Consider the following 19,920-nt stretch of genomic DNA (forward strand, 5'->3'; position numbering starts at 1 on the left):
CTGTACATGCCTGAGCAATAAGTGCTGGAAGAGCATCACCGGGTTTTCTCAATTCGCGGTTGGTTGATTTCGCACATGCTGAACTCGCGGATAAGGAGGACCGACTGTACATCTGTAGAAATTTGCAAGACTTGAACCACAAATGTTCATAAATTCTTCCCAGTGACCCCTCATTCGTGCAGAAATTCATGATGTCTGTCACAAAAAATGCCAGTGACTCAAACTCAACTGAGCTCCAGTCAAATAAAGAGAGTCACAAGAGACTGCAGGTGCTGGAATCCGGAGAAACACACAGAAAGCTGGAGGAACAGTGGATCAGGTAGCACGAATGTGAGAAAATCTGCAGAAGCTGGAAATCCAAAGCAACACACACAAAATGCTGGAGGAACCCAGCAGGCCAGGCAGTGTCCATGGAAAAGAGTAAACAGTTGACACTTCTTGCTGAGACCCTGATGAAGGGTCCTGTTGAAGGGTCTCAGCCTGAAACATCTTTTCCATAGATGATGTCAGATCAGATGGCATCTGTGGAGGGAAGTGGATGGTCCAGATGAAGGGTCTCAACCCGGAGCTTCCGCTGACCATTTCCCTGCACAGATGCTGCTTGACCCACTGAGTTCATACAGCAGTTTGTGTGTGTTGCCTCATGCTGAAGATATTAGCTAGGTTCCACATCAGGCAGATAGTCATAGTCATAATCATAGTCATACTTTATTAATCCCGGGGGAAATTGGTTTTCATTACAGTTGCTCCATAAATAATAAATAATAAATAGTAATAGAACCATAAATAGTTAAATAGTAATATGTAAAATTATGCCAGTAAATTATGAAATAAGTCCAGGACCAGCCTATTGGCTCAGGATGTCTGACCCTCCAAGGGAGGAGTTGTAAAGTTTGATGGCCACAGGCAGGAATGACTTCCTATGACGCTCTGTGTTGCACCTCGGAGGAATGAGTCTCTGGCTGAATGTACTCCTGTGCCCACCCAGTACATTATGTAGTGGATGGGAGACATTGACCAAGATGGCATGCAACTTAGACAGCATCCTCTTTTCAGACACCACCGTGAGAGAGTCCATTTCCATCCCCACAACATCACTGGCCTTACGAATGAGTTTCTTGATTCTGTTGGTGTCTGCCATCCTCAGCCTGCTGCCCCAGCACACAACAGCAAACATGATAGCACTGGCCACCACAGACTCGTAGAACATCCTCAGCATCGTCCGGCAGATGTTAAAGGACCTCAGTCTCCTCAGGAAATAGAGACGGCTCTGACCCTTCTTGTAGACAGCCTCAGTGTTCTTTGACCAGTCCAGTTTATTGTCAATTCGTATCCCCAGGTATTTGTAATCCTCCACCATGTCCACACTGACCCCCTGGATGGAAACAGGGGTCACCGGTACCTTAGCTCTCCTCAGGTCTACCACTAGCTCCTTAGTCTTTTTCACATTGAGCTGCAGATAATTCTGCTCACACCATGTGACAAAGTTTCCTACCGTAGCCCTGTACTCAGCCTCATCTCCCTTGCTGATGCATCCAACTATGGCAGAGTCATTCGAAAACTTCTGAAGATGACAAGACTCTGTTCAGTAGTTGAAGTCCGAAGTGTAAATGGTGAAGAGAAAGAGAGACAAGACAGTCAGCAGGAAGATGATGGCATCCTCAACTCCTAGTCGGGGCTGGCAGGTGAACTGGAGGGGATCTAAGTGTGGTCTGACCATAGGCCGGAGCAGCTCCAGAACAAGTCTCTCCAGGGTCTTCATGATGTGGGAGGTCAATGCCACCGGTCTGTAGTCATTGAGGCCGCTGGGGCACGGCGTCTTCGGCATAGGGACGAGGCAGGACGTCTTCCACAATACAGGAACCCTCCAGAGCCTCAGGCTCAGGTTGAATACATGGCAAAGTACTCCACATAGCTGAGGGGCACAGGCTTTGAGCACCCTGGTAGTGACACCATCTGGTCCTGCAGCCTTGCTTAAGCTGAGACATTTCAGCTGTCTTCTCACCTGTAGAGCTGTGAAGCCCACCGTGCTGGTTCGTGTAGGGAAGGGGTATAGTCATGAGAGCAGGGTGGGGGACTGTGAGGAGGGGTAGGAGGGGAGAGTGGAACATGTGTTGATTGGGGGCCGACAACAGATGGCTCATGTTGGGGATGGGCAGGGGCCACAATGTCAAATCTGTTAAAGAACAGGTTAAGTTCATTGGCCCTGTCCACACTGCCTTTAGCTCCTCTGTTGCTAGTTTGCCAGAACCCAGTGATAGTCCTCATCCCCCTCCAGACCTCTCTCATGTTGTTCTGCTGGAGTTTCCACTCAAGATTCCTCCTGTACCTGTCTTTAGCCTCCCTGATCCTGGCTTTCAGGTCCCTCTGTATGATCTAACAACCTACATACTAGGTACAACCTACATACAATCTACTTACTACCCTTGCTCCTGGTTGTTCTTCTGTACCAAAGGACACAAGGACGGCATCAATCATACTGTTATAAGGCTCTGTACGGACCGCTTGCCTGCCAAAGATGAAATCTTGATCTCTCTGTCTATGTTATAATGGAATCATAGAGCACTACAGCACTGAAGCAGGCCCTTCAGCCCATCTAGTCCATGTTGAACTGTTACACTGTTACATACAAGAGTAGATGATCTAACAACCATCATTTTATGTCTTCAGAATCACCTTATCAAAGTGATGTGGCTATAATCCTGTTATTTTCATAAGCAGAAACCAAAGGGTTACAGTGATTAATCTAAAATAACTTCAAGCAGGCAGCTCCCTTTGATTAAACTGAGGAGGAAGGAAAGATGATCATGGTGAGGACCATGCTTTATGTTTAGGATAGAAATCAGTTGCTCTCTAGACAGCGTCTGTGATGTTAATTAGCAGGTTTTTTCTTTTGAATGGCGGCTACTTCACAGGCAGGGAAAGTGCATGTGACCTGCGCTGCCCTCATTCACATCTGCTGGCAGCTTCTAATTTCAGCTGGTCATAGAATCCTCAAACGGTAGAGACATAGAATCACAGAGCTCTACAACAGAAAAACAGATCCTTCAGCCCATCTAGTCCATTCCAAATTGATCTGCCTGCACCCAGATCATATCCCTCCAACCCTCTCCCATCTTATCCAAACTTCTCTTAAGACAAGTACATAGATGGGAGAAGGGATAGGGAGAGTGAGTATGAAGGCTATGGTCCAGCTGTAGGTTGATGAACTAGGGTGAATAACAGTGTAACAGTTCAACATGGACTAGATGGGCTGAAGGGCCTGCTTCAGTGCTGTAGTGCTCTATGATTCCATTATAACATAGACAGAGAGATCAAGATTTCATCTTTCGCAGGCAAGCGGTCCGTACAGAGCCTTATAACAGTATGATTGATGCCGTCCTTGTGTCCTTTGGTACAGAAGAACAACCAGGAGCAAGAGTAGTACGTATTCACAATTTTTTTACCTTCCGCCTGTTGCCGAACTTTATTTGAAATGGCGTTACAATTCTCAAATTTCCTTTGTTGGTTTTTTTTTTCACATTTTCTGGTAATTCATTAGTACAGTTGGTATCGGCAACACACCGCCAGAGGAATGGTGAAATCAGATACAGGCACTAGTCTAAATGGCATTTAGACAGAATTATAAACAGCCATAGAAGGATACGTACCTAATGTTGGCAAAGGAGATTATTATAGGTGGGCAAAGGGTTAGCATAGGATTGATGGGCTGAAGGGCCTGTTTCTGTGCTGTAATAAGATGACTGAAAGGTCATGTTCCTTATGAGTGTCCAGAATTTCCTACATTCATTGTACTAGAGACTTCTTACAATCAGAATCAGGTTTATTGTCATTGCCTTACTCTGACATTTGTTGTTTTCTGGCAGCAGTACGGAGCAAAGGCATAAAATTACTATAAATTCTATGGTGGTAGTGAGAAGATGACATGTTCTGGACAATGAGGGTCGTTGATGGATGCCACCTTCTTGAGGCACCAATGGTGGTGAGGATTGTGCCAGTGAGTCTGCAACCCTCTGCAGCCTCTTTCCATCCTGTACATTGGAGCCTGCCTACCAGACGGAGATACAACCAGTCAGAATGCTCCTCACTACACGTCTGCAGTAATTTGCATCTTCTGGTGACACTCCACATCTCTCGTAATGAAGAGAGCAGCTGGCATATTTTAGGAGGCACAGTTTTTGTGGGAATGGAAGGCCCCCACATCAAAATCATATTCCCACTTCTCTATGTTTTTTTTTAATTGCAGGAATCGGAACTAACGGAACTGAGGGAGACAATCGAAATGTTGAAGAGGCAAAACTCAGCAGCACAAGCAGCCATTCAGGGTGCCTTGAATGGGCCTGATAATGCAAACAAAGGTACGGACAAAGGAAAGTGTGCCAGGACGGATGGAGAATTCAGCATGTTAGCGAGACTCACCATTTCCCTCCACAAATGCTGCCTAACCCACTGAGTTCCTCTAGCACTTGGTGTGATGTTCCCGATCTCTAGCATCTGCAGCCTCTTGAACATGTAGCAGTACTGCCCCATCAGCCCTATTTGCCCAGAATGTTGTGTTAACCTTTTAACCTACTCCAAGATCAATCTAAACCTTCCCATCTTCATTTTTCTTTCATCCACCTTAGAGTGTCCTAAATTTCTCTAATGTGGTAATTTTGGATACTGTTGATGAGGACTACCTACCAGGGACAAGTTGCAGTGGTTGCGTCTCTGGCACCGAGACTGGACCCTCAGCTCAGAAGGGAAGGTGGGAAAAGAGGAGAGCAGTAGTGATAGGGGTTTCGATAGTTAGGGGGGCAGACAAACGGTTCTGTGGGAGAGATCGAGAATCCTGGATGGTCTGTTTCCTCCCTGGTGCCAGGGTCCGCGATATCTCGGATCGAGTTCTCGTTATTCTCAGGAAGGAGGCCAGATGTCGTGGTCCACGTTGGGACCAATGACGTGTATAGGAAGGAGGAGGAGGTCGTGCAAAGACAATTTAGGGAATTAGGCGCAAAGTTGAAGGACAGGACCTCCTGGGTTGCAATCTCAGGATTGCCATCCGTGCCAAGTGCTAGTGAGGCTAGAAATAGGAAGATAATGCAGCTAAATATGTGGCTAAGCAGTTGGTGCAGGAGGGAGGGCTTCATGTTTCTGGACAATTGGGCCTTGTTCCAGAGAAGATAGGACCTGTTCCGACGGGACGGGTTGCACCTGAACTGGAGGGGACTAACATCCTTGCGGGAAGGTTTGCTAGTGCTGCTCCAGGGGGTTTAAACTAGATTTGCAGGGGGAGGGGAGCCAGAGTGTTAGAGCAAACAGTGGGGTGGAGGAGGATAAAGGTCATGCAAGAACTGCAAGTACAATGCATGGAGTAAAGCCAGATCTAGCATATAAAGAGGCTTTGAGGAAAGGGAAACAGAATAAAGGGTGTAAAGGTAGTAAGGTAGAAGGGCTAAAGTGCATGTACTTCAATGCAAGAAGCATCAGGAACAAAGGTGATGAACTGAGAGCTTGGATACATACATGGAATTATGATGTAGTGGCCATTACAGAGACTTGGCTGGCACCAGGGCAAGAATGGATTCTCAATATTCCTGGATTTCAGTGCTTTAAAAGGGATAGAGAGGGGGGAAAAGGGGAGGAGGGGTGGCATTACTGGTCAGGGATACTATTACAGCTACAGAAAGGGTGGGTAATGTAGCAGGATCCTCTTTTGAGTCAGTATGGGTAGAAGTCAGGAACAGGAAGGGAGCAGTTTGTCACAGTATGTTGACAGGCCGAATAGGGGAAATGCCATACTAGATTTAGTATTAGGTAACGAAGCGGGTCAGATCACAGATCTCTCAGTGGGTGAGCATCTGGGGAACAGTGACCACTGCTCCCTGGCCTTTAACATTATCATGGAAAAGGATAGGATCAGAGAGGACAGGAAAATTTTTAATTGGGGAAGGGCAAATTATGAGGCTATAAGGCTAGAACTTGCGGGTGTGAATTGGGATGATGTTTTTGCAGGGAAATGTACTATGGACATGTGGTTGATGTTTCGGGATCTCTTGCAGGATGTTAGGGAAAAATTTGTCCCGGTGAGGAAGATAAAGAATGGTAAGGTGAAGGAACCATGGTGACAAGGGAGGTGGAAAATCTAGTCAGGTGGAAGAAGGCAGCATACATGAGGTTTAGGGAGCAACTATCAGATAGGTCTATTGAGGAATATAGGGTGGCAAGAAAGGAGCTTAAGAAGGGGCTGAGGAGAGCAAGAAGGGGACATGAGAAGTCCTTGGTGAGTAGGGTAAAGGAAAACCCCAAAGCATTCTTCAATTATGTGAAGAACAAAAGAATGACAGGAGTGAAGGCAGGACCAATGAGAGATAAAGGTGGGGAGATGTGCCTGGAGGCTGTGGAAGTGAGCGATATCCTCAATGAATACTTCTCTTCAGTATTCACCAATGAAAGGGAACTTGATGATGGTGAGGGCAATATGAGTGAGGTTGATGTTCTGGAGCATGTTGATATTAAGGGAGAGGAGGTGTTGAAGTTGTTAAAATATATTAGGACGGATAAGTCCCCGGGGCCTGACAGAATATCCCCCAGATTGCTCCACGAGGCGAGGGAAGAGATTGCTGGGCCTCTGGCTAGAATCTTTATGTACTCGTTGTCCACAGGAATGGTACCAGAGGATTGGAGGGAGGCGAATGGTGTCCCCTTGTTCAAAAAAGGTAGTAGGGATAGTCCGGGTAATTTTTGACCAGTGAGCCTTACGTCTGTGGTGGGAAAGATTCTTAGAGATAGGATCTATGGGCATTTAGAGAATCATGGTCTGGTCAGGGACAGTCAGCATGGCTTTGTGAAGGGCAGATCGTGTCTAACAAGCTTGATAGAGTTCTTTGAGGAGGTGACCAGGCATATAGATGAGGGTAGTGCAGTGGATGTGATCTACATGGATTTTAGTAAGGCATTTGACAAAGTTCCACACGGTAGGCTTATTCAGAAAGTCAGAAGGTATGGGATCCACGGAAGTTTGTCCAGGTGGATTCAGAATTGGCTTGCCTGCAGAAAGCAGAGGGTGGTGGTGGAGGGAGTATATTTGGATTGGAGGGTTGTGACTAGTGGTGTCCCACAATAGATAGTGTAGAGGATTGTCAAAGATTGCAGAAAGACATTGATAGGATGCAGAAGTGGGCTGACAAATGGCAGATGGAGTTCAACCCGGAGAAGTGTGAGATGGTACACTTTGGAAGGACAAACTCCAAGGCAGAGTACAAAGAATACTTGGTAGTGTGGAGGAGTAGAGAGATCTGGGGGTACATGTCCACAGATCCCTGAGAGTTGCCTCACAGGTAGATAGGGTAGTTAAGAAAGTTTATGGGGTGTTAGCTTTCATAAGTTGAGGGATAGAGTTTAAGAGTCGTGATGTAATGATGCAGCTCTATAAAACCCTGGTTAGGCCACATTTTTGAGTACTGTGTCCAGTTCTGGTCGCCTCACTATAGGAAGGATGTGGAAGCATTGGAAGGAGTACAGAGGAGACTTACCAGGATGCTACCTGGTTTAGAGAGTATGCATTATGATCAGAGATTAAGGGAGCTTGGGCTTTACTCTTTGGAGAGAAGGAGGGTGAGAGGAGACATGATAGAGGTATACAAGATATTAAGAGGAATAGATAGAGTGGACAACCAGTGCCTCTTCCCCAGGGCACCACAAGAGGACATGGCTTTAAGGTAAGGGGTGGGAAGTTCAAGGGGGATATTAGAGGAAGGTTTTTTACTCAGAGAGTGGTTGGTGCGTGGAATACGCTGCCTGAGTCAGTGGTGGAGGCAGATACACTGGTGAAATTTAAGACTACTAGACAGGTATATGGAGGAATTTAAGGTGGGGGGGGGTATATGGGAGGCAGAATTTAGGGGTCAGCACAACATTGTGGGCTGAAGGGCCTGTACTTTGCTGTACTATTCTATGTTCTATGTATCTTCCTCTACCACCACCCCTGCCAGGACATTCCAGACACCCACCACTCTGTGTAAAAAACTGCCTCTGGCATCCCCCCCCTATTATTTACTCTAATCAACTTAAAAAAAGAGAAAAGCCTTAGCTACCCCAACATAACCTCACAAGTTATACTACCTTATTCAAGAAGTGCCCTGGTAAATCTTCTCTGCATTCTCTCCAAAGCTTCCACATAGTCCCTATAATGATGGGCAGAGAACTGAACACAGTATTCCAAGTGTGCTGCTGTTAAATCAGTCTGTTTCTCAATTCTATTTTCCAATATAAGCAAAATGTTGGGAATACCCAGTGGGCCAGGCAGTATCTGTGGAGAGAAAAACAGAGAGTTTCAGGTTGTGAGCATTCATCAGAAATGGGGAATGGAAGCAATAAACAGTTTCAAGTTCCAGAGAAAGGTGGCAGTGGGCAGGAAAAAGGGTTAATGATAGAGTGGATTAAGAAGATAAGAAGAGAAGGTGGTGAAAAGACTTAACAGGCCAGGCAGCATCTGTGGAGAGAGAAATAGTATTTCATGTTGACTCTTCATCAGCAGTGGAAAACCCTTCCTAATCCTGATGAAATATCATAGTAGTAAAATGTTAACTCTGTTTCTCTCTCCACACATGCTGGCTGACTTGCCAAGTGTTTCCAGAGTTCTACTTTTATTTCAGATTTCCAGCATCTGTGATTTTTTTTGATTGACAGATGGGTCAGACTGAATATCAGAAGGTGTTTGAGTTGCTGACGGAGAGAGGATGATGAAGGGCAGTTATTAATAAACTGGTTGTCTGGGGAAACTGGTATTTAGCACACAGAGCTCAGATTGTTAAATAGTACACCTCAGTCAGAGAAGACATCTCTCCACATCTTAGTTGTAATAGATTACCTTTATTCTGAGACTGTGGTACCAAATTTTAGACTGCACAACCTGGACAAACTATGTTGATCTCTGCTTTCAGTCTGTTAAGGAAAGGAACTCTTACACTTAGAATTGGAATTGTTTAATTATTGGCACATGTACCGAGGTACAGTGAAAAGCTCGTCTTGCATACTACTTTAGCTTAATTAGCATTCTGTTTGTCCCATGTACATAGAAACATACAGTGAAGCGTGTTGAATGCATGAACGGCTAACACAGTCCAAAGATTGTGCTGGGGCTAGCTTACAAGTGTCAGCGTGCTCACAGTGCCAATATAGCATGCCCACATCTCACTAACCCTAACCCAGGCGTTTTAAAATGTGGGAGGAAATTGGAGCACCCGGAAGAAACCCACATGGTCATGAGAAGCATGTACAAGCTCCTTACTAGCAGTGGTGAGAATTGAAATGCGAATGCAGTTGCTACTGCTGTAAAGTGTTACCCTAACCGCTACCCTAGTGTGCTGCCTACTGTTCATACAGATCAAATCATTACACAGCTACAGAATAAAGGGTAACAACAGCGACAGAGAAAGAGCAGTGCAGAATGACAAAAGGGTGGTCAATTTAATCATGTAGATTGTGAAGTCCAGAGTCCATTTTATTATACTAGGAAGCCATTCAATAGGTTCTCTTGCAGCAGGATAAAAGCTGTCCTTGAGCCTGGTGATACGTGCTTTCAGGCTTTTATATCTTCTGCCTGATGGGAAGGGAGAGAAGATAGAATGAGCAGTCTGGGTGGGGTCTCTGTTTATGCTGGCTGCTTTGCCCAGGCAGTGAGGGTGTAAACAGTGTCCATGGTAGGGAGGCTGCTTTCCGTGAACTGCTGAGCTGTGGCCACAATTCTCTGTAGTTTGTTGCAGTCATGGGTGGAGCAGTTGCCGTAGAAAGCCATGATAAACCCGGATAGAGTCATAGAAAAATTACAGCACAGAAAAAGACCCTTTGGCCCATCTAGACCATGCCAAACCATTGAAACTGCCTGCCCTCCAAACCCCTCCATGTATCTATCTAACCTTCTCTTAAACGCTGAAATCAAGCTCACATGCACCACTTGTGCAGGCAGCTCGTTCCATATTCACACGACCCTCTGAGTGAAGAAGTGTCCCCTCATGTTCTCCTTAAACTTTTCACCTTTCATCCTTAACCTATGACATCTATTTGTAGTGCCACCCAACCTAATGGCAATGGAAATAACCTGCTTGCATTTACTCTATCTATACCCCTCATAATTTTGTATACCCCTATCAAATCTCTTCTTAATCTTCTAGGTTCCAAGGAATAAAGTCCTAACCTATTCAATCTTTCCTTATAACTCAGACCCTCCAGACCCAGCAACAGCCTTGTAAATTTTCTCTGCACTCTTTCAACCTTGTTTACATCTTTCCTGTAGGTGGGTGACCAAAACTGCACACAATACTCCAAATTAGACCTCACCAATGTCTTATACAACTTCAACATAACATCCCATCTCCTGTACTCAATAGATTGATTGATGAAGGTCAAAGTTCCAAAAGCTTTATTCATGACCCTATCTACCTGTGACGCCACTTTCAAGGAAATATGCATCTGTATTCCCAGATACTTCTGTTCTACCACACCACTCAGTGCTCTACCTGTCACCATGTAAGACCTATCCTGTCTGGTCCTCCCAAAGTGCAACAAACACCACACATTTGTCTGCCTTAAACTTTATCTGCCATTTTTTAGCCCATTTTTCTAACTGGTGCAGATCCCACTACAAGCCATGATAGTCTTCCTCGCTATCCACTACAACCCCAATCTTGGTGAAATCACAGATTTGCCTATCCAGTTAACCACATTATCATCCAGATCATTGATATAGGTGACAAAGGTCCCAGCATCAGTCACTGCTGCACACCACTAGTCACTGGCCTCTAGTCAGAGAGGCAGCCATCTAGTACGACTCTCTGGCTTGTCCCACAACGCCAATGTCTAATCCAATTTACTACCTCATCTTGAATGCCAAGCAATTGAACCTTCTTTACCATCCTCCCATGTGGGATCTTGTCAAGTGCCTTGTTAAAGACCACATAGACAACATCTACTGCCTAGCCTTCGACCACTTTCCTGGTGACTCCCTTGAACAACCTTGAAAAGTAGGATACATCTATGGTGTAATAATAAAAATTGGTAAAGGTTGACGAGGAATTGCCAACTTTCTTTAGTCTCCAGAGGAAGTAGAAGCATTGGGGAACTTCCTTGGCCATCGGGTCCAGTACACTTTTCACGGTGTAATATTTTGTTTTTCTCAGATGTACGGATTAGAAGACAACATTCTTCAGACAGTGTTTCAAGCATCAACAATACTGCCAGTCACGCAAGCATGGGGAATGCAAATGACATGGAGTCAAAGAAAAAGAAGAAGAAACAAAGTTGGGTAAGTTCATTTAGTTTTGGTCAAATCTTTGATGAAAGGCCTCAGTGTAGATTTATCAGATGCCATTCTCAAAGGCATTATTTGTCCTGAACCTGATTTGAGAAAAGATATGAAGCAATTGCAAGAAGCTAGATGAGTTATCGGACTGTTGGAATACAGAGCCAGTTTCTTTGGACTCAATTTTGGAAAAGGGTTTGTTAATTCTTTCAATTTGAATCCAACCAAAGAAGTATTTCAGTGACCTCTTGGCGCAGTAACATTTCCTACATACAGAGTACAGATCAATAATTCCTTAAAAGTGGCATCATGGGTAGATAGGGTCATAAAGAAAGCTTTTGGTATATTGACCTTCAAAAATCATAGTCTTGGTCAGAGCAGTAAGGTGGTCATATTGTATAAGATGTCGGTGAGTTGTTTGCAGTTCTGGTCACCTACCCACAGGAAAGATATCAATAAGATTGAAAGAGTATAGAGAAAATTTACAAAGCTGTAGCTGGGATTTAAAGACTTGGTTTATGGGGAAAGGTTGACTAGGTTAGGACTTTATTCCTGGAATGTAGGAGAATGAGGGGAGATTTGATAGAAGTATAAAAGATTATGAGGTGTACAGGTAGCGTAAATGCAAGCAAGCTTTTTCCACTGAGGTTGACTAGAATTACAGGTGATGAGTTAAGGGTGAAAGGTGAAATGTTTAAGGGGAACAGAGGGTGGTAAGAGTGCAGAACGAGCTGCCAGCGGAAGTGGTGGATGGAGGTCTGATTGCAACTTTTAAGAGAAGTTTGGATAAGTACATAGATGGGAGGGGTTTGGAGGGCAATGGTCCAGATGCAAACTGATGGGGCTGAATGTAATAGCAGTTCTGCATGGACTGGGTAGGCTGGAAGGCCAGTTTCTGTGCTGTAGTGTTCTATAACTCCACGACTCTAATTACACTTCAGATGGAATGTTCCTCGCTGAAGTGTTACTGGGTTAGAGTGAGACTGTGAAGTCTTCAATGAAATCACAAGCCCCAGATGATATGGATCCTTTAGCCCAGTTTGTTCAGGCTGACCAGTGCCTAGGGTAATCCCATTAACTTGCATTTGGAACATGTCCCTCTAAACCTTTCCTATCCAATGATGGTGGTGGGTAAGTGGAAGCCCTGCTAGAGGGAATAGTAGAGGTAGGTACAATTACGACAGCAGAGGTGGGTACAATTACGACAGTAGAGGTGGGTACAATGACGACAGTAGAGGTGGGTACAATGACAACAGTAGAGGGAGGTACAACGACGACAGTAGAGGGAGGTACAACGACGACAGTAGAGGGAGGTAGAATGACGACAGTAGAGGTGGGTACAATGACGACAGTAGAGGTGGGTACAATGACGACAGTAGAGGTGGGTACAATGACGACAGTAGAGGTGGGTACAATTATGACAGTAGAGGTGGGTACAATGACGACAGTAGAGGTGGGTACAATGACGACAGTAGAGGTGGGTACAATGACGACAGTAGAGGTGGGTACAATTATGACAGTAGAGGTGGGTACAATGACGACAGTAGAGGTGGGTACAATTATGACAGTAGAGGTGGGTACAATGACGACAGTAGAGGTAGGAACAATTACGACAACAAAGGGAGATACAGTTACGACAGTAGAGGTTGGTACAATGACGACAGTAGAGGGAGGTACAATGACGACAGTAGAGGGAGGTACAATGACGACAGTAGAGGTGGGTACAATGATGACAGTAGAGGTAGGTACAATTACGACAGTAGAGGGAGATACAATGACGACAGTAGAGGTGGGTACAATGATGACAGTAGAGGTAGGTACAATTACGACAGTAGAGGGAGATACAATGACGACAGTAGAGGTAGGAACAATTACGACAACAAAGGGAGATACAGTTACGACAGTAGAGGTTGGTACAATGACGACAGAAGAAGGAGGTACAATGATGACAGTAGAGGTAGGTGCAGTTACGACAGTAGAGGGAGGTACAGTTACGACAGTAGAGGTGGGTACAATGACGACAGTAGAGTTGGGTACAATGCCGACAGTAGAGGTGGGTACAATCCCAACAGTAGAGGTAGGTACAACGACGACAGTAGAGGGAGGTACAACGACGACAGTAGAGGTGGGTACAACGACGACAGTAGAGGGAGGTACAACGACGTCAGTAGAGGTAGGTACAACGACGACAGTAGAGGTGGGTACAACGACGACAGTAGAGGGAGGTACAACGACGACAGTAGAGGTAGGTACAGTTACGACAGTAGAGGTCGGTACAATGACGACAGAAGAGGGAGGTACAATAACGACAATAGAGGGAGGTACAATGACGACAGTAGAGGTGGGTACAATGACAACAGTAGAGGGAGGTACAGTTACGACAGTAGAGGTAGGTACAGTTACGACAGTAGAGATGGGTACAATGATGACAGGAGAGGTCGGAACAATGACGACAGTAGAGGTAGGTACAATGACGACAGTAGAGGTGAGTACAATGACGACAGTAGAGGTCGGTACAATTATGACAGTAGAGGTAGGTACAGTTACGACAGTAGAGGTGGGTCCAATGACAACAGTAGAGGTGGGTACAATGACGACAGTAGAGGTGGGTACAATGACGACAGTAGAGGGGGATACAACGACGACAGTAGAGGGAGGTACAATGATGACAGTAGAGGGAGGTACAACAATGACAGTAGAGGTGGGTACAATGACGACAGTAGAGGTAGGTACAATGACGACAGTAGAGGTAGGTACAATGACAACAGTAGGGGTAGGTACAGTTACGACAGTAGAGGTGGGTACAATGACGACAGTAGAGGGAGGTACAGTTACGACAGTAGAGGTGGGTACAGTTACGACAGTAGAGGTGGGTACAATGACAACAGTAGGGGTAGGTACAGTTACGACAGTAGAGGTGGGTACAATGACGACAGTAGAGGTGGGTACAATGACGACAGTAGAGGTGGGTACAATGACGACAGTAGAGGGAGGTACAACGACGACAGTAGAGGGAGGTACAACGACGTCAGTAGAGGTAGGTACAGTTACGACAGTAGAGGTCGGTACAATGACGACAGTAGAGGGAGGTACAATAACGACAATAGAGGTGGGTACAATGACGACAGTAGAGGTAGGTACAGTTACGACAGTAGAGGTGGGTACAATGACAACAGTAGAGGGAGGTACAGTTACGACAGTAGAGGTGGGTACAATGATGACAGGAGAGGTCGGTACAATGACGACAGTAGAGGTGGGTACAAAGACGACAGTAGAGGGAGGTACAGTTACGACAGTAGAGGTCGGTACAATGACGACAGTAGAGGTGGGTACAACTACGACAGTAGAGGTGGGTACAACTACGACAGTAGAGGTCGGTACAATCAGGACAGTAGAGGTCGGTACAGTTACAACAGTAGAGGTGGGTACAATGACGACAGTAGAGGTGGGTATAATGACGACAGTAGATGTCGGTACAATGACGACAGTAGAGGTGGGTACAGTTACGACAGTAGAGGTGGGTCCAATGACGACAGTAGAGGTGGGTCCAATGACGACAGTAGAGCTGGGTCCAATGACGACAGTAGAGATGGGTACAATAATGACAGTAGAGGGAGATACAATGACGACAGTAGAGGGAGGTGCAATTACGACAGTAGAGGTCAGTACAATGACAGTAGAGGTCGGTACAATCCCGACAGTAGAGGTCGGTACAGTTACGACAGTAGAGGTGGGTACAATGACGACAGTAGAGGTGGGTACAATTACGACAGTAGAGGTGGATATAATGACGACAGTAGATGTTGGTACAATGACGACAGTAGAGGGAGGTACAGTTAGGACAGTAGAGGTGGGTACAATGACGACAGTAGAGGTGGGTACAATGACGACAGTAGAGGTCGGTACAATGACGACAGTAGAGGGAGGTACAGTTACGACAGTAGAGGTGGGTACAATTACGACAGTAGAGGGAGGTACAATGACGACAGTAGAGGTCGGTACAATGACGACAGTAGAGGGAGGTACAGTTACGACAGTAGAGGTGGGTACAATGACGACAGTAGAGGTGGGTACAATGACGACAGTAGAGGTGGGTACAATGACAGTAGAGGTGGGTACAGTTACGACAGTAGAGGTGGGTACAATGACGACAGTAGAGTTGGGTACAATGACGACACTAGAGGTGGGTACAATGACGAGAGTAGAGGAAGGTACAACGACGACAGTAGAGGTGGGTACCAGGACGACAGTAGAGGTCGGTACAATGACGACAGTAGAGGTGGGTACAATCAGGACAGTAGAGGTGGGTATAATGACGACAGTAGATGTCGGTACAATGACGACAGTAGAGGTGGGTACAGTTAGGACAGTAGAGGTGGGTACAATGACAACAGTAGAGGGAGGTACAGTTACGACAGTAGAGGTGGGTCCAATGACGACAGTAGAGGTGGGTACAATGACGACAGTAGAGGTGGGTCCAATGACGACAGTAGAGGTGGGTCCAATGACGACAGTAGAGATGGGTACAATAATGACAGTAGAGGGAGATACAATGACGACAGTAGAGGGAGGTGCAATTACGACAGTAGAGGTCAGTACAATGACAGTAGAAGTGGGTACAATCCCGACAGTAGAGGTCGGTACAGTTACGACAGTAGAGGTAGGTACAATGACGACAGTAGAGGTGGGTACAATGACGACAGTAGAGGTGGGTCCAATGACGACAGTAGAGATGGGTACAATAATGACAGTAGAGGGAGATACAATGACGACAGTAGAGGGAGGTGCAATTACGACAGTAGAGGTCAGTACAATGACAGTAGAGGTGGGTACAATCCCGACAGTAGAGGTCGGTACAGTTACAACAGTAGAGGTAGGTACAATGACGACAGTAGAGGTGGGTACAATTACGACAGTAGAGGTAGGTACAATGACGACAGTAGAGGTGGGTACAATTACGACACTAGAGGGAGGTACAGTTACGACAGTAGAGGTGGGTACAATGACGACAGTAGAGGTGGGTACAATGACGACAGTAGAGGGAGGTACAATGACGACAGTAGAGGTGGGTACAATTACGACAGTAGAGGTGGGTACAATGACGACAGTAGAGGGAGGTACAATGACGACAGTAGAGGTGGGTACAATTACGACAGTAGAGGTGGGTACAATGACGACAGTAGAGGGAGGTACAGTTACGACAATAGAGGTGGGTACAATGACGACACTAGAGGTGGGTACAATGACGACAGTAGATGTTGGTACAATGACGACAGTGGAGGTGGGTACAATGACGACAGTAGAGGGAGGTACAGTTACGACAGTAGAGGTGGGTACAATGACGACAGTAGAGGTGGGTACAATGACGACAGTAGAGGTGGGTACAATGACGACAGTAGAGGAAGGTACAACGACGACAGTAGAGGGAGGTACAACGACGACAGTAGAGGGAGGTACAATGACGACAGTAGAGGAAGGTACAATGACGACAGTAGAGGGAGGTACAACGACGACAGTAGAGGTGGGTACCAGGACGACAGTAGAGGTGGGTACAATGACGACAGTAGAGGTGGGTGCAATGACGACAGTAGAGGTGGGTACAATGACGACAGTAGAGTTGGGTACAATGACGACACTAGAGGGAGGTACAGTTACGACAGTAGAGGTGGGTACAGTTACGACAGTAGAGGTGAGTACAATGACGACAGTAGAGGTGGGTACAATTATGACAATAGAGGTGGGTACAACTACGACAGTAGAGGTCGGTACAATGACGACAGTAGAGGTGGGTACAACGACGAGAGTAGAGGGAGGTACAGTTACGACAGTAGAGGTCGGTACAATGACGACAGTAGAGGTGGGTACAACTACGACAGTAGAGGTGGGTACAACTACGACAGTAGAGGTCGGTACAATCAGGACAGTAGAGGTCGGTACAGTTACAACAGTAGAGGTGGGTATAATGACGACAGTAGAGGTGGGTATAATGACGACAGTAGATGTCGGTACAATGACGACAGTAGAGGTGGGTACAGTTAGGACAGTAGAGGTGGGTACAATGACAACAGTAGAGGGAGGTACAGTTACGACAGTAGAGGTGGGTCCAATGACGACAGTAGAGGTGGGTCCAATGACGACAGTAGAGATGGGTACAATAATGACAGTAGAGGGAGATACAATGACGACAGTAGAGGGAGGTGCAATTACGACAGTAGAGGTCAGTACAATGACAGTAGAGGTCGGTACAATCCCGACAGTTGAGGTCGGTACAGTTACGACAGTAGAGGTGGGTACAATGACGACAGAAGAGGGAGGTACAATGACGACAGTAGAGGGAGGTACAATGACGACAGTAGAGGTGGGTACAATGACGACAGTAGAGGTGGGTACAATTACGACAGTAGAGGTGGGTACAATGACGACAGTAGAGGTAGGTACAGTTACAACAGTAGAGGTGAGTACAATGACGACAGTAGAGGTAGGTACAGTTACAACAGTAGAGGTGAGTACAATGACGACAGTAGAGGTGGGTACAATGACGACAGTAGAGGGAGGTACAGTTACGACAGTAGAGGTGGGTACAATGACGACAGTAGAGGTGGGTACAATGACGACAGTAGAGGTGGGTACAATGACGAGAGTAGAGGAAGGTACAATGACGAGAGTAGAGGTGGGTTAAACGACGACAGTAGAGGGAGGTACAACGACGACAGTAGCGGGAGGTACGACGACGACAGTAGAGGTAGGTACAACGACGACACTAGAGGGAGGTACAGTTACGACAGTAGAGGTAGGTACAGTTACGACAGTAGAGGTGGGTACAATGACGACAGTAGAGGGAGGTACAATGACGACAGTAGAGGTGGGTACAGTTACGACAGTAGAGGTCGGTACAGTTACGACAGTAGAGGTGGGTACAATGACGACAGTAGAGGTGGGTACAATGACGACAGGAGAGGTCGGAACAATGACGACAGTAGAGGGAGGTACAATGACGACAGAAGAGAGAGGTACAATGACGACAGTAGAGGTGGGTACAATTACGACAGTAGAGGTGGGTACAATGACGACAGTAGAGGTAGGTGCAATGACGACAGTAGAGGTGAGTACAATTACGACAGTAGAGGTGGGTACAATGACGACAGTAGAGGTAGGTACAGTTACGACAGTAGAGGTGGGTACAATGACGACAGTAGAGGTAGGTGCAATGACGACAGTAGAGGTGGGTACAACTACGACAGTAGAGGTGGGTACAATTACGACAATAGTGGTGGGTACAATGACGACAGTAGATGTCGGTACAATGACAACAGTAGAGGTAGGTACAATTACGACACTAGAGGGAGGTACAGTTACGACAGTAGAGGTGGGTACAATGACGACAGTAGAGTTGGGCACAATGACGACAGTAGAGGTGGGTACAATCCCAACAGTAGAGGTAGGTACAACGACGACAGTAGAGGGAGGTACAACGACGACAGTAGAGTTGGGTACAATGACGACAGTAGAGGTGGGTACAATCCCAACAGTAGAGGTAGGTACAACGACGACAGTAGAGGGAGGTACAACGACGACAGTAGAGGGAGGTACAACGACGTCAGTAGAGGTAGGTACAGTTACAACAGTAGAGGTCGGTACAATGACGACAGGAGAGGTAGGTACAATGACGACAGTAGAGGTCGGTACAATGACGACATAGAGGTAGGTACAGTTACGACAGTAGAGGTCGGTACAATGACGACAGAAGAGGGAGGTACAATAACGACAATAGAGGGAGGTACAATGACGACAGTAGAGGTAGGTACAGTTACGACAGTAGAGGTCGGTACAATGACGACAGGAGAGAGAGGTACAATGACGACAGTAGAGGTAGGTACAGTTACGACAGTAGAGGTAGGTACAATGACGACAGAAGAGAGAGGTACAATGACAACAGTAGAGGGAGGTACAGTTACGACAGTAGAGGTAGGTACAGTTACGACAGTAGAGATGGGTACAATGACGACAGGAGAGGTCGGAACAATGACGACAGTAGAGGTAGGTACAATGACAACAGTAGAGGTGAGTACAATTACGACAGTAGAGGTGGGTACAATGACGACAGTAGAGGTGGGTACAGTTAGGACAGTAGAGGTGGGTACAATGACAACAGTAGAGGGAGGTACAGTTACGACAGTAGATGTGGGTCTAATGACGACAGTAGAGATGGGTACAATAATGACAGTAGAGGGAGATACAATGATGACAGTAGAGGGAGGTGCAATTACGACAGTAGAGGTCAGTACAATGACAGTAGAGGTCGGTACAATCCCGACAGTTGAGGTCGGTACAGTTACGACAGTAGAGGTGGGTACAATTACGACAGTAGAGGTGGGTACAATGACGACAGTAGAGGTGAGTACAATGACGACAGTAGAGTTGGGCACAATGACGACAGTAGAGGTGGGTACAATCCCAACAGTAGAGGTAGGTACAACGACGACAGTAGAGGGAGGTACAACGACGACAGTAGAGTTGGGTACAATGACGACAGTAGAGGTGGGTACAATCCCAACAGTAGAGGTAGGTACAACGACGACAGTAGAGGGAGGTACAATGACGACAGTAGAGGGAGGTACAACGACGTCAGTAGAGGTAGG

At 46.3% G+C, this 19,920-nt stretch overlaps 1 protein-coding gene across 4 annotated transcripts in view; it reads left to right on the forward strand.

Moving 5' to 3' along the window:
• Positions 1 to 19,920, forward strand: part of nav3 (neuron navigator 3) — a 548,130-nt gene that overhangs the window by 401,837 nt on the left and 126,373 nt on the right. For all 4 annotated transcript variants that reach the window (XM_072268225.1, XM_072268222.1, XM_072268223.1 and 1 more), the window contains 2 exons: positions 4,247 to 4,358; positions 11,160 to 11,284. In XM_072268225.1, the coding sequence (XP_072124326.1) occupies positions 4,247 to 4,358; positions 11,160 to 11,284 (237 nt within the window). The remainder of the gene's footprint in view (positions 1 to 4,246; positions 4,359 to 11,159; positions 11,285 to 19,920) is intronic.

The sequence above is a fragment of the Mobula birostris genome, chromosome 9, assembly GCF_030028105.1.
Source record: "Mobula birostris isolate sMobBir1 chromosome 9, sMobBir1.hap1, whole genome shotgun sequence".
Lineage (NCBI taxonomy): Eukaryota > Metazoa > Chordata > Chondrichthyes > Myliobatiformes > Myliobatidae > Mobula > Mobula birostris.